The sequence below is a fragment of the Chiloscyllium punctatum genome, chromosome 17 (genome assembly GCF_047496795.1).
Source record: "Chiloscyllium punctatum isolate Juve2018m chromosome 17, sChiPun1.3, whole genome shotgun sequence".
Taxonomy (NCBI): domain Eukaryota; kingdom Metazoa; phylum Chordata; class Chondrichthyes; order Orectolobiformes; family Hemiscylliidae; genus Chiloscyllium; species Chiloscyllium punctatum.
This window is the reverse complement of record NC_092755.1, coordinates 71,965,632-71,981,642: the sequence shown is the minus strand read 5'-3', so window position 1 is coordinate 71,981,642 and position 16,011 is coordinate 71,965,632. Positions and strand designations below refer to the sequence as shown.

General features: G+C 39.2%; 1 protein-coding gene across 1 annotated transcript in view; it reads right to left on the bottom strand.

Moving 5' to 3' along the window:
• Window positions 1-15,573, bottom strand: part of vps37ba (VPS37B subunit of ESCRT-I a) — a 37,940-nt gene extending 22,367 nt beyond the window's left edge. The window contains exons 1-2 of the mRNA XM_072587406.1: window positions 15,414-15,573; window positions 3,612-3,783 (exon numbers count right to left, since the gene is read on the bottom strand). Coding sequence (XP_072443507.1) covers window positions 3,612-3,783; window positions 15,414-15,512 — 271 coding nt within the window. The 5' untranslated portion in view covers window positions 15,513-15,573. The remainder of the gene's footprint in view (window positions 1-3,611; window positions 3,784-15,413) is intronic.
• Between the last annotated feature and the right edge of the window lie 438 nt (window positions 15,574-16,011).

Below are 16,011 nucleotides of genomic sequence, written 5' to 3'. Positions count from 1 at the left end.
ATTGCTATATTCTCTGCTGCATATAATCAAAAGTTGACAAATTCAGCACTGGGGGTCAGGGAGCCATTAGTGGCCACTGTTGCCACTTCATAAATTCTGGGTAATCATCAGAATGCCCCCTCATGAACGAAGGATCATAATAACATTTTCCTTCTTCATAACTAGGAGTGTTAGAACTAAATCAATGCAGTTAACTTCCTCCATTTAACATTTAACATACGATGCTATTTATATACATTGTTTACCTATACATACTGTTTACTAATAATGACATCATTGTGAAGAGATACAAAGTGGCAGGGATGCATTAAAATCTTAATCCCTGCCCCTGTCTCTTCACAACATACCTACTAGATGTAACTTAGACAGTTCCTATTCTGAAAATGATACCTCATGCTCAACAATACTGAACCAACAAAAGCAGGGAGAAGAGACAGAAATCGAAAAACATTCAATACGAATGTGAATCAGAAGGAAAAGCCTGCTCCACCATTTAATAAGATCACAATGATTGATTGTAACCTCAAATTCACATTCACACCTCTCCCTTATAATAGTTAATCCATTTGTTTCAAATCAACTACCTCTACCTTAAGAAGGTTCAGACTGCACTTCCAGTGTCTTTTAAAGGAATCATTCCTCAGAAAGCAATTCTTTTCATCTGTTGTTGTGGTTCTGTTCGCCGAGCTGGGAATTTGTGTTGCAGACGTTTCGTCCCCTGTCTAGGTGACATCCTCAGTGCTTGGGAGACTCCTGTGAAGCGCTTCTGTGATCTTTCCTCTGGCATTTGTAGTGGTTTGAATCTGACGCTTCTGGTTGTCAGTTCCGGAACTGACAACCGGAAGCGTCAGATTCAAACCACTACAAATGCCAGAGGAAAGATCACAGAAGCGCTTCACAGGAGTCTCCCAAGCACTGAGGATGTCACCTAGACAGGGGACGAAACGTCTGCAACACAAATTCCCAGCTCGGCGAACAGAACCACAACAATGAGCACCTGAGCTACAAATCTTCTCAATCTTTTCATCTGTCTTAAATGGGAGATGCTTCATTTTGAAATAGCAATCTAGAACAGCATTCTGCATTCTCCTACAATAAGGATACAATCCACTCCACATCCCTCCTGTCAAGATGTCTCACAATCTTGCATGTTTCAAGTTAGGTTGCTGCTTATTCTAATTCCCAGCGGATACAAACCTAGCCTGTTTCACATTTCCTCACAAGACAACCCATTCATTTAGGTATTAGTCTAGCAAATCTTCTCAACACATTAAGGAAGAATGCAAATGTATTGGTTAATTAAGGACACCAATGCCATACAGCACTCCAGATGGGCTTACCAATGCCCTGTGTATCTGAAGCATTACCTTCCTGCTTTTGTACTTAAATTCCCTTGCAAGAGACAATAATTTTATTAGTTTTCCTAATTATCTGCCGTAACTGCATAACAACATTTAGCAATACATGTACTTGGGTACTCAAAACTTCTTGCCATTTAGAGCTCTGTAATATTATGGTTTAGATAAGATATTTTCTCATTATTCCTGCAAAAATGGATAATTTCACATTTTTCTACATTATATTCTATTTGCCAAATTTATGCCCAATCATTTAGCCCATCAATATGGCCTCATGGCTTCCTTATGCCCTCTTCACAACTTTATCTCCCACCTCCCTTTGTCCCCATTAGAAAACAAGATAAATAATTGAGCAAAGACTGAACAAGAGCAATGACTGCCCCAGTTCTTAGTCTTCATTTTTGGTATTCAACACACTACAAAGCAACAAATACACAGACTTCTCAATTCGAATCCAAGATATATGCTTCACTCCAAAAAAAAAATTAATTTAGAGAAAGAAGCCAAAGAAAGGTACAGCACAGATTGAAAAAAAAATCTGAAATTTAACACTCTCCTCGAAAACCACAACAATTCAATCAAAATCATTGGATTAACATATCAAATTATTGCCTGAAAATTTGGTTTTGTGATATTGTTAGGGAAAACAAAGGTGAGGGAGTAGGATTCAAATGTACCTGTTAAGATTTTCTTTGCAAGGAATTTGTCATTTCTTTTAAATTAGCATACTTTAGATTGGAAATGCAAATCACTGCTAGCTTAGCCTGGTTATGCATAATAATGTTTTTCCAACAATGCACAAACTCCAGTGGCACTGTTCAAGAGACATCAGAAGACATTGTTAAACAGCATTTAACAACGAATATATTATAAGTGCAAATGACTTATAGCGACAGACACTGTTTATTTGGCTCACTTGTTTTCATCAATCAGAGCAATGAGAAAGAGAGTTGGACGTCTTGCTGCAGCCGTACAAGACGCTGATTAGACTACATTTGGATTACTGCATCCAGTTCTGGTCACCCTACTATAGAAAGGATATGCTTCAACTAGAAAGAGTGCACAAAAGACTTACAAAGATGCTACCTGATCTGGAAGGTTTGAGTTGTAAGGAGAGGATGGATCGGCTCAGACTTTTTTTCCCAGCAGCGTAGGAGACTGAAGGGTGACCTTACAGAGATCTATAAAATTGTGAGGCAAAGATAAAGGTAGATAGCCAACAACTTTTCTCCATGGTAGGGAAGTCTAAAACCAGAAGGATATAGGTTTAAAGTGAGAGGGGAAAGATGCAGAAGGGTCCAGAGGTGCAATTTTTTCACACAAATGTGGTGAGTGTCTGGAATAGGCTGTTAGAGGTGGTGACAAAAGAAAATACAATTTCATCATTTAAGAACCATTTAGTACAGGGATGGGATAGGTATAGAAGGTGGCGAAAGAGGACTGCAGATGCTGGAGATTAGAGTCGAGAGCGTGGTGCTTGAAAAGTAAAGCAGGTCAGGCAGCAGGGGAAAAAAAAGACATTTCGGGCAAAATCCCTTCATCAGGAATTGGAGGGATATGGACCTAACACAGGCAAATGGGACTAGTTTAATTGTGAAAATTGGTCAACATGGATAAGTTTGGCCAAAGGGACTGTTTCCATGCTGTAGGAGAAAGTGAGGACTACAAATGCTGGAGATCAGAGCTGAAAATGTGTTGCTGGAAAAGCACAGCAGGTCAGGCAGCATCCAAGGAACAGGAGAATCGACGTTTCGGGCATCAGCCCTTCTTCAGGAATGAGGAAAGTGTGTCCAGCAGGCTAAGATAAAAGGTAGGGAGGAGGGACGTTGGGAATGCGATAGGTGGAGGGAGGTCAAGGTGAGGGTGATAGACCAGAGTGGGGTGGGGGCGGAGAGGTCAGGAAGAAGATTGCAGGTTAGGAAGGCGGTGCTGAGTTCGAGGGATTTGACTGAGACAAAGTGAGGGGAGGGGAAATGAGGAAACTGGAGAAATCTGAGTTCATCCCTTGTGGTTGGAGGGTTCCCAGGCGGAAGATGAGGCGCTCTTCCTCCAACCGTCGTGTTGCCATGGTCTGGCGATGGAGGAGTCTAAGGACCTGCATGTCCTTGGTGGAGTGGGAGGTCTTTGACTATTACGAAGTGCAGGACTCATGAGAAATGCATTATGGGTATCTACATGTAAAACAATAGAAACAAAAGAATCAGAAGTTCAAAATAATGTGTGCTATGTACAATAGGAGACAGAATAGATTACCTAATTTTGACTTCCTCATTTGATATGCTTCAAATAGCGTCTGTAGTTCTTGATATTTCCTAGTTAACTGGATTTTCAAAGAGTCCAATTTGGGGTGATATTCCAGATTCTGTTCTGCTAGACTACGATTGCTAGCAAGGCTCATATCTTTATTTGGCTGTATATTCCGTACCTGAAAAACAAAAGAAAATCTTCAATTTCATATTGCATTTGGAGAATTAGTAAATCTTTGCAAAATAACATTTTTTGCCTTTGTTAGTCATGTAAATCGGTGATACTTTTAATTGCTTTTATTTCAATTACATCAAATTCCACTGTATCCATTGTTTCCCATTTCTTGGATTTTCTTGTCTATGGCACAATGTTCTTTCCTTTGAAGACCAATGCTTACAATAGCCTGCAATAATCTAAATTTGTGCTAGTAAATCACATCAGCTGCTAATTTCTGCAAATAATTGAATTATTTTTGCAACGCTCACAGTAGCCGAATTCTGACAGATAGGTTAACAGATTTTGAGTAAGAGGTTATACAAAAAGCCGGTAAAGAAATGGTGAAATGTTAAGTCCCAAATTTGGTTTATTTATTCTTTCATTCCTAATTCATTCCATCAAGCAATCAATTTGTCAAAAAAATACTTATTTTCCTTTACAGTTTTTCTTAGCAGGTTGAAGCTATAGGAATCACCACTGAATTGAACGATTGAAGCATCAACTTAATGGGATGTGTTGTTCTACCTCTGGTTTCATGGCATCAAGTAGTGGAAACAAACGTTTCCCAGTTTTACTTTGTCATAATAATTCTTCTGCAGTTAGAGGGCTCGGTCTTATCACTGTATATACCACCAAATAGACAATTATAACCAAATGTCATATTATGCACTTAGGTTAAATTGTATGGATATCCCAACCTCAATTCTTTCTCAAGAAAATTGATGATACTTGAAGTGTCAGGAAAAAAAGTTGTAGCCCAACAGTTTGTTTTGATACTCAGTTCAGTTAAACAGTAACATTGAGCTTACTCAGAAGCATGTGAAACAGAACAAAAATGGTAAAAAGCTGTCTGAATTATGTCCGCTTGGGCATTATATCCTAAATATGTTTGGGTTGAATTTTACACCAAATATTAATTTCCTACTTACCTTTAGGCAACAAAAACAGAATTACTTTGTCTTTAAGCTTTTTTAAAAAAAACGAAACAAAGCTCACACGATATCTGTGCCCAGTATAATATTTATTTAAGTGGCTCATGTGCCCAAGATTAAAAACATCTACAGTCTAATAAACATGTAACTTTAATTACTAAGCAAGCTACAAAGTAATAATTTAGTACATCCTGTTCCAATTGAGCATTTTGAACTCAAGCAAAATTTCATGTATTAAAAATTAAAACTCCAAAAAAATTACCATCTTAATTGTGGAAATCAACTACAAGTAATTGAAAACTCCACTTGAAATACTTAGTTATCCCACTGCCACACTGATGTGCCTAGCTTGAAAATTGTCTTATCTAATGATGGAATGTATATTTGATTTTAGAAGATAGTATTAGGATTCAGGTAGGAACACAGAAATAGGAACAGGCCATTCAGCCCCTCAAGCCTGTTCCACCATTCAATGCCTGATGGCCGATCTGAAATGAGGTGTTGGAGTGCACTCCTCTGTATACATTCCTTTATTGACTGTGACAGTTTAACAAAAAAAAATTGCCAATTCAAGTGTCTAGCAACTTATGTGTCCCTTGAGTTTCAAAGACAGAATTAATTGCACTTAATCTCATTGATGTAAAATAAAAACACACCAATTTTCATACGCTCAAAGTTCACATGCACAAATACGTTAGAGAGAGAGAGGATAAATTAAGTAAATTAAAGCCTACAATATTAATGGTATCAGCTCTTGAAGGATGGTAACTTGGCTTCATTGATCCTTCTGGGTTTAAAGAGGGAGTTTAAAGATTTATTTGCGTTTCTGGGGACAGCAACTGTTGGGTTGAGAGTACACATGCAAGACATCTACACTGGATCTTGTTTCTTCAATATGGCACTTAGTTATGCCAGTTTGCAGAGAAAATGGGTTCTTAAAAACCCAAAACTTGTAACATACTGCCTCACTAATTAGCCAGCTAATCCAAAGATAATTGTGACATAGTGGATTCTAGATGAAAGGGTATGGCTTGATGATGCCTGGTCGAATTTCTTTCAAGCCAGAGCGCCATTGCCCAAGTGGGTACATCTGTAGCAGTTGCATATCGAGTTGATAATTCGCTCATATAGTAAGAGACCTCAATTCACTCCAAGGTAATTCTACCAGGTGAGGCTTTTCCCATAGACTGCCTGCATTTCAATGGTTTTGGAATTTAGAAGGTACAAGGAAGTAAATGTTCAGCCATTTTTGGCTAATTTCAAGTCATAATAAGTTCTAGTCTTATTTAAAATTTAAATCAGTGGTTACCAGCCAGTAAACTTATGTTACTTGCAGCAATGAACAGCTCCATAACAACCCTAGTCTTACAAACACATACTGCAACAGTGGCTGACACTTTGATATTCAAAACTCTAATAGAACATGGAAACTTATTTTAAAGTGGAATGGGAATAGGAATGTTCAGATAAACGTATGTATATTGTATATATGACACTATAGGGTCATTTAAACAATTATAGTCTATTCTAAATAACAAAACCTGATGCAAAATGTAATTGAAGTGCAATCAAATGGCATTTATTCAAAGTTTCAGTCTGGGTTCCACCAGGGCTGTTCAACTCCTGACCTCATTCTAATGTTGATCCAAAAGGTAGGCAAGACCATTACAGAGTCAAAGTGATAGTGAATGTCAAATGTGCCTTGACATCAAAGGCAAAGTGTGTGATCAATAAGTCTAGTAAAACTAGAGTCATTGGGGACTGGGGAGAAAAGCACTCTCCTGCGTGGACTCATATCTGCCACAAAGAAAGTTGGCTGATGTTATTGGAGGCTAATCATCCGAATACATGATATTTCTGCTCGAGTTCCTCAGTGTGGTGCCCTACAGAGAAAAATCTTCAGCTACTTCAAAGACCTATGTCTCAGCACAAGTTCAAAAGTCAGGATGTTTGCAAATGAGTGTTGGAGGGAAGAATATCCTTAAGATGGTATGTGTTGCCACTCAAACAGGCTGCCAAAGTGTTGTTGGAACTGCACTAATCCACTCACTTCTCAGATACACCACATCACATGCAGCAGTTTACACCATCCAGGCTTCAGCTGATAAGTAACATTTGTGCTGCACATGTAGTGGGCAATGCCCAGCAGAAAAAGAGAACAGATGATCATCTCTTGACATTCAAAGATATTATCAATGCTGGCTACTCTCTAACTTACAAGGGTTACCACTTGATTTATTTTCTTCTGAACAAACCTTCAAGGTCTGTATGTGAAACTTACTTCCTGAACCAGAAGCCAATGCTGCTGACAGCATCAGCATGCTGTTTGCCATGTGTGGACTCAGGGTAGCTTAGAGAGAATGTTTGCTACCACTGACCAGAAACTTAACTAGACATATTGAGTAAAAACAGAAACTGCTGGAGAAACACAGCAGGTTTGGCAACATCTGTTGAGAGAAAACAGAATTAATGTTAACTCTGCTTTCTCTCTCTACAGATGCTACTCGACCTTGAGTTTCACCAGCAAATTATGTTTCAGATTTTCAGCATATACAGTTCTTTGTTTTAATACAGGCATATCAATACTCTGGTTGTTAATAGGTCAGAGGCTGGCAGTTCTGTGGTGATTAATTCGTTGCTGACTCCCAAAAGCCTGCCCACCATCTACAACACACAAGTCAGGAGTTGAATGAACGTTGCTCCTTGGATGCTGCCTGAACTGCTGTGCTCTTCCAGCACCACTAATCCAGAATCTGGTTTCCAGCATCTGCAGTCATTGTTTTTACCTAGGAGTTGAATGAAACACTCTCCATTGCATGGATTAGTGCAGTTCCAACAACACTTAGGCAGCCTGTTTGAGTGGCAACACATATACCATCTTAAAGATATTCTTCCCTCCAACACTCCATTACAGTAGCAGACCACCATCTAAGAAATGCAATGCCATAATTAACTAAATCATTTCCACCACTTAGAAGGACAGGGCACCAAGCACTTGGGAACACCACCTACAAGTGGCTCAGTGGTTAGCACTGCTGCCTCACAGCACCAAGGTCCCAGGTTTGATCCCAGCCTTGGGCGACTGACTGTGTGGAGTTTGCACATTCTCTCAGTATCTGCGTGGGTTTCCTCAGGGTGCTCTGGTTTCCTCCCACAGTCCACACTGTAGGGAGTCTTAAAAAAAAGTTTCCCCAAGTCACACATGACCGACTTATAACTATAAGATCATTTCTTAATGCTGTGCCAAAATCCTAGAATTGCCTTCCCAACAGTGCTGAGAGTGATGTACAGAAAATAGACTGCAATCATTCAAGAAGGTGACATCACCTTCTCAAAGATATTTATGGTATAAGTGCTAACACTCATGCCAAGAACAACTAAATTAAAACTGCCCTAGATGACAGGTGTTTTCCTTACAAATGCTAGGTTTGGTGCAGTTAACATTAAACATAGAAGATTTTGCAGAACATTTAACAGAAGGAATTTTGGTGCTGTTGGCAAAAGCCACCAGGAGAATGCTGTTTGCTTGAAAAATAAAGATTTCTTCAAGCATATTGGCTCAAATTCTTATCTGCACTGAGTCAACTAAGCTTAACCAGGTTCCAGTGGGGAAACTACAATTAGACTCTGTGCCAAAGAAACTGAAGAATTTCTATCCCTCATTGTACGGCAAGAATAGAATTGTTGTGCATTAGTATTGAATGATTCCCCCTGATAATAATCATCAATTAACTTCACAATGAGGAATGTTTACTTGGGCAAAGTGCAAACCAATCTGCACTCCAGTCAAAACTAGCTGCTGTTTGGATGCCACAAACAGGAAAGGCACCTTCATGTTCCACCTCATAATGTGATGGCCACGTAGCTGTCTCATAACACATCCAAACAGGATGATTTAAAAAGTCAAGGTATCACCAGATTGCAATCTTGTACAAGTAAACTTTCTCAAAGCTGAACTATCTTCTTTCACAATTATTTCTATTGTGAATATTGAAAATCTCCAATTTACCCTTGCCTTAAAGGTGAAATGAATAGATGTTTGTCTCTCCCATTCCTGTACAAACAGCAATGTAATGTTTCATCATGCACCTGGACAAGCAGGATACTCCACAATTAAAAATTAAAGACAAGCTATTTTGCATATTGCAATTAGAAATTTCCAAAATGGGTTTACTTCAGATTTATTAATTTGTTGGAATAATTCTAACTTCTAGTCATTTTTAATTACAACTGCCTTCAGCTTTTAAGAGCAGTATTTGCTTACCATTCTTCATTTGCCAAAACCACTTTTATATACCCAGATGAGGAAAAACAGGAGCTTTTAATTAATATTAAATTTTCATTGAATCTATTTTATCCAGCGGTTATTTTCCAGCAGCTACAGCTTTCATATCACCTGTTAATTATTTAGCTATTGAACAAGTTCAAATAACCAAAGCCAAATATCCACACATTGCCAGCAATATTGAAAAAATATACCGTAGTGACAGTTCCAAGCTCAACTGCATTCAAAAGGAAGTCATTAAACTCCGGGCTCTAAAGTGAGAAACCAAAAAGACAAATTCTCATTGTACTTCATAAAAAATAAAGAAGGTCAAAGAAACAAACTAAAACTGATTTAACCTTACTTGTACTCTCATTTTCCAGTGCCCTCCTGCGCTCAAATATTTTACGATGCTGCAACGTATTCAAATTTCTAACAGACCAAACTTGAACCTATTAAGCCAGTCTACAGATTTCTCCAATTCAACTTCAATGTTATTGGAAATATGCTGATTGTTAATAAAAGGATAAAGCATCTTATTTTAAGAAACAAGATGTAGCAAACAGATGTAAAACTTGAAATACAAATGTAAACCTACATTAGTGAGTTCTTGGGTATAAAATACAACTGAATAATGAAAACAATGCCCCCCTTGAGTAATCACTCCAGAGGTTATACGACAATGCTGGAGAAACTCATCACATCTGGCAGCATCGAAGGGTGCATTTCCGTGCTGCAGGACTTCAATTTTGAAGAACTGTCGTCATACTGGACTTGAAATACTTAACTGTTTCTCTCTCCACAGAATGTGAGAATTTATCCAGCAGTTTCTGCGCTTGTCTCAATTCTCCAGCATTCTCCAGCAGGTTAACACAATGACCCATAAAAGGTTGAAAGAACTCAGCACCCTACATTATGGTTTGAAAGTGACTGTTTCCCCAAGATATCAACCATCTAAGTCCAGAGTACGCAACAATACTAACCAGATCAGGTATTTGACAAATCTGAAATGCATTACTTTTACAGTCGATTTGGGCTCTTCAGTTTGACTGAGTTTTAGTAGAATGTTGTTTTGTGATTTAATTTAGCCAAATTTCTCAAATATATGACTCAAATCAGAAGCTTAACCTTAGAAAATTCTTATTCTTCCCATTTTGAAAGCATACTATGGCTTTGCTCTGGAAAGATGCTATCAGAAAAGTCTTAAAGAAATATAAAGAGGTCAACGTGTAGTTAAATAAACAGAAGGATTCATCTGGAACTTGTTCCATCTAACTTGCACCAAGACTACATAAAAACCTATTGTGCTCCTGCGACCAGCAACTCAAGCCAAAACCTCCTGATCTTATTCAAATAGTCAGTACAATGCAAGCACAAATTCAGCAAAACTAATCAGAATGACATATGCAGATCATACACTAACTTCCTTTATATTTTATTGATGTTATGGAAATTAATTTCACGTAATGAAACCATAATTTACATAGTTTGTAGAATCTACAGTATGTGACCAGCCATATAACCACGAGTTTTGGACTCTAAGTAGAAACACTTTCTGCACATTTACACTGACTGCACTTAATTTTTTTTTTATTTTTAATTTTTAAAGACCTCTCAGTTAAATCAACCCTCGAGTAAATTCAAACTTTTTGTTTCATCCTCGACAATCCTTTTTTGAATCTTCTCCAGTGCCCTGTCCTTCTGGTATAACTTTTGCATAGAAGGTGGCCTGCTTTTCAACTCTATACCTCTAAAAACATGTACTGTACTTGTGCATGATTTGAGAAATGTATAATTCTGGAACTTTTTCAGCAGTAAAGAAGCATGTGAAAATGTAAAGGTCCCAGAGAGCTTAAAAACACATTGCTAAGAAAAACACTAATGAAAGGTCTGGGTCATGTTCCAAGCTTCAAATTCCTCAACCACAATGATTCAGGTTAGGTGCTACATTTGCATGTTTGGACAGGCATTATATCCATTCATAACGAATTAACAAAAGAAACTGGTGTTCACTGGTATTTCATGTTTAGGCAAAACTACATTAATGAATAGATTAGGGGTTTCATAGATGTAATACGCAAACCATGCAAATAACTCAGAATTTCCAAAGTACAACGTAGGTAGGTGCAAATTTCTCCCAACAAAAATGTAAAGCACTTCTTGCTGAGGAAATTCCTGGTCATAAGACTTCAAATTTTGACAAAATACAACATTTATATATTCATTCCAACCACAAATAGTAAACAGTGGCAATACTGATAGATCCACTGTGCTTCGCCAAGTATGATTTTTTAAATTGTATTTAAGCAATTAGGAATGTGGAGAAAACATGTATTGATTCAAATCAATTGAAAGTTGGAAGTTGTATTTGTAATACCAAGCATTAATAAGTGACAGCAGATATCAAATCATATGCCAATCTTACAAGTTCATTGTTCTACAATCAAAGAAGCTCCAAAGCAGCTTACTTGTAAAAATGCATCCAGGAAGCATAAGTAAATATTGGTGCGTTTACTCAACATCTCTCTCACCACCTCTCCTCTTTAAGACACACCTTAAAAACGTACCTCGATTTGCGTGGCCTGGTGTCAAATGTCGTGACAACACTCCTGTGAATTGCCCTGACGGTTTTATTGCTAGAGGTGCGATTTAAGTATGAATTTTGACTAAACATATTTCTATGAATTTACTGGTGAGTAAAACTGACTAACTGGTTAAAATTCTATTAAAACTGTTTGCCCTGAGAAAGTCTAACTAAACAGTTTCAAAAATAGGAGTAAAGCCAACTGATAGCTCAGCTATTGGCATTGCATTCATGATACAAATACATCAATTTACTTTCAAATTGAGAATCAGGCTTAAGATTGGAGTTTAAATCAAGCTTGATGTCACATGAATCACATATGATGTGGAAGTACCAGTGCTGGACTGGGTTAGACAAGGTCAAAAACCATAACACCTGGTTATAATCTAACAGGTTTATTTGAAAACACAAACTTTTGGAGCCTTGCTTCTTCTTCAGGTGCTAGTGTTTTTAAATTAACCTGTTGGACGGTAACCTGATGGCATGTGATTTTGACCATGAATTACATAACATATTCCAGGATGAATAATCTCTCTTGATACAAGCTTGGGCCATGACAGAGTCAAATCAGGGTAGGGCTTATACACTTAATGGTAAGATCACGGGGAGTGATTCTGAATAAAGACGCTTTGGAGGCAGGTTTATAGTTTCATGAAAGCAGAGTCCCACACAGACAGGATAGCGAAGGCAGTATTTGGTATGCTTGCCTTTATTGGTCAGCAATTAGAGAATAAGAGTTGGGATGTCATGTTGTGGCTGTACAGGAGTTTGGTTAGGTCACGTCAATTTTGGAATACTGCACGAAATTCCCATCCCCGATGTTGTTAGAAAGATGTAAACCTTGAAAGGGTGCAGAAAAGATTTACAAGGATGTTGCCGTGATTGAAGGGTTTGAGCTATAGGGAGAGGCTGAATAGGTTGGGACTAGTTTCCCTGATTCTGGATTAGTGGTGCTGGAAGAGCACAGCAGTTCAGGCAGCATCCAAGGAGCAGCGAAATTGATGTTTCGGGCAAAAGCCCTTCATCAGGAATAAAGGCAGAGAGCCTGCAGTGTGGAGAGAAAAGCTAGAGGAGGGTGGGGGTGGGGAGAACTCTCCACTCTTCAACTTATGGTTGATTTTGTTGGGAGTTGCACACAACATCAATCGGAGACACTGGCTAAACCAGTGGCTTCCAAATTTTTGTATGATTGACAGGTAGTATACAAATATTCACACCCAAAAATAATCTTACTGGAGGATAATTTATTACAAAAGTACTTACTTGTCAGAATCAAACCAAATCAGCTCAATGCTAGTGTTTATACTCCACAGGGACCTCTGCCCACTCTTGCAATATCAATAGGCTATCAACTTATAAAAGAACCCTTTTTGTTCTAAAATAGCTCTAGTTTTTGGATTTGAAAAACAAAACAAACAGAAGTTTTGCAAAACTACTTTTGTGAAAAGAAAAGCAATTTAACATTCTATAAACGTCTCATCACACTTCCCATTTCCCTTTGGGAAAGGAGACTTACATTTAGTATTCAAGACAAAAAAAAAACAATGGTGCAAGCCAATGCACTTGTCAAATCTCAACTTCAAGAATTACATAGTTCCTTCTGCCAACCTGATCTCTTCTCTTGTCACCATTAAAGTGTGACTCAGGGTCCCTGCCTGACAATATCCACCCCCCCAAAATAACAAGTGGAGACATACTGTGAGCTTGAATACTCCAAAAGCTATTTCATAGTGATCATACACTAACAAATATGTAATTTGTGCAGGATACAAAATTCAATCTCATGTTTAAAATACTGTTTTACTTTAAAACAGTAGAAAATAGCTTGCTTCAAATAGAAGTAAATTTTTATGTAGTAGATTTTAAGGTCAGCATTTGCTTAGAAACAAGTATTTTTCACTCAATCTTCACATTCAGTTTCCAAGAGCACTACACACTTGAGTGTAATTTTCTCAAGAGCAACAACTGAACAAATCTCAAACATGAGTATTCTTGATGTTGCAGAAATTCACAAATAAAACCTCTCTTTAAAAAAAAACACAAAACCCGAATATATACTACACGGTTGGGTACTGAGCTATCTAGTTCAAGATATTAATCTGGGATGGGAGTGTCCAGAACCAGGGGGCATAGGTTTAGGATGAGTGAGGACAAGTGTGTCTGTGTGTGTCATGAGCTGCCGGAGGAAGTGATACTGGAGGCTGATACAAATACAACACTTAAAAAGCATCTAGATGGGTATGTGAATACGAATGGTTTAGCAGGAAATGAACCAAGTGCCGGTAAATGACACTAGATTAGGTTAGGATATCTGGTCAGCATGGACAAGTTGGACCAAAAGGGTTTGTTTCCATGCTGTACATCTCTATGACTCTATTCTTTTGGATATTTTCAAAGATACCATTATTTTCAGCCTTAAGCAAAAGCAGCTTTGTTTCCCATCAGAAATCCTTGTTGGGAGTTGCACACAACATCAATCAGAGACACTGGCTAAACCAGTGGCTTCCAAATTTTTGTATGATTGACAGGCAGTATACAAATATTCACACCCAAAAATGTCTTCCAGAGCCCAAAATGGACAATCAGGATCATGAGACTTGGAAAACAAATGATCACATGCATCTACTGCACCTTATTATTTTGATTCAGCTTACAAGTTTGGGGCACAACCTAACTGCTCAACATTTTAAGCATTTCTGTTTTCAAATAAAAACATTTTTAAAGATAACTACATTTGTTATTAGAATTGATACAAAAAAATGGCAATTCCAAACTGAAGACATTTGATAAAAACAGGAGAGATTGAGCCAACAGGCAATTGCTCCCTGTGAAAGGACAAACAACAGGATTCAGGTCAATTGACAAAAGCAGCAACAAGAACATAAGGAACTTAAATATATTTTCCACAACTATGCAGAATGCGCTGTATAAGTGCAGTTAAGGAAAAATCCATATTAACTTTTAGACCAAAATTGGACAAACACTTCTAGAGAAAGCACAGGTCATGGGTCTAGCTGGAACTGCTCTTGCAGCAGGCTGGCAGAGACACAACATGCTGGATGATCTCCTCCTGGACTACAACTGTTCTAAGAGCAGACACATAGAAGTAGGAAAGTAAAGAGGGAAGTCGTGGAGGCTAGTACAATTACACCCATCCAGATGCCTTTTAAATGTTGTATGAATAGGAAGGGTTTACAGGGATATGGATCAAGTGCTGGCAAATGGGACTAGATTAGGTTAGGATATCTGGTTGGTATGGATGCTTTGGACTGAAGGGTCTGTTTCCATGCTGTACATTTCTTTACTCAATAAAGAGAGAGAGAGATCTGTGCAAAGTTCAGGTGAAAGCTCAGACTCCTTCCTGAGTTCCAGTCTCCTGACTGCAAGTCTCTGCAGCCTAGTAACTTACAGTGGGTGTTTAAGGGCTTACAATAAAGAGGCAACACGCCTTGGAAGCAGGGTCCCTGAGATTAGACGCTGGAAATGGGGTCTCTACAGCAGCAGCCGCCTGGAGTACAGAACCATAACAGGGCTCCAGTGATTTCTATGTTTACACAGAGGAGCCTCAGCTCAGCCAGGCGTTTAAACGTCAGGGTTTCCATGGCTGGGGGGCCCAGCTCTGGGTGGGACCATGCCCACATCACAGGCGGCTGCTGCTGCTGCTGCTGCTGCTGCTGCCCCCATCCCCTGTCCTGCCTTCACTCCATTGTTCCCTCTCCCTATCACTCACACAGACAGGGAGGGAGACAACTTTCCCAACGCCGAACCACTCCCCTCCTCAATCCCGCTGAACAGCCCCCGCAGAAACTCACCTCTTCCATCCCCTCCGCCATCTTATTCAGCTTCTCCTCATCCTCCAGCAGTTCGTTCAGCTCCTGCAGACTCAGGGAGGAGAGATCCGGCAGCGACATGTTGCCTTCACTCACTCACTCCCGATGGCCGGCTCCTGAGGCGACCGAATCCCCAGACAGAAACCCCGCCCACGCAGCGCTGAAGGACAGCCCCCTTGGCCAATACCATCCCAGTAACCACAACAGACCCGCCCCGAACTGTTGTCGGCGACTGCCTGACATTATAATTGACAGCCTTATTATCCAATAGGACTAGGAGACTGAAGCTACGCCCGCCCATAACCGAGGCTCCGCCCATATCCCGCTGAATGACAGGCACTCCGACCAACTGATACCGGTGATCGATGTAGCCCCACCCCTATCTGAAATAGCCACCACTAACAAACGCCTCTCGAGTGACTGACAGACACCTGCACCTATAGGACGCTGGATGAAGTCATCTACTCCTTGGTACCAAGGTTCCTGCCACTCCTCAATAGTGTAACAAAAAACCAAGGGTACTATTTCTGAGGACAGGCTCCCTAAGAATATCCATCAGAAGCTCACCAGCTCCCACAAC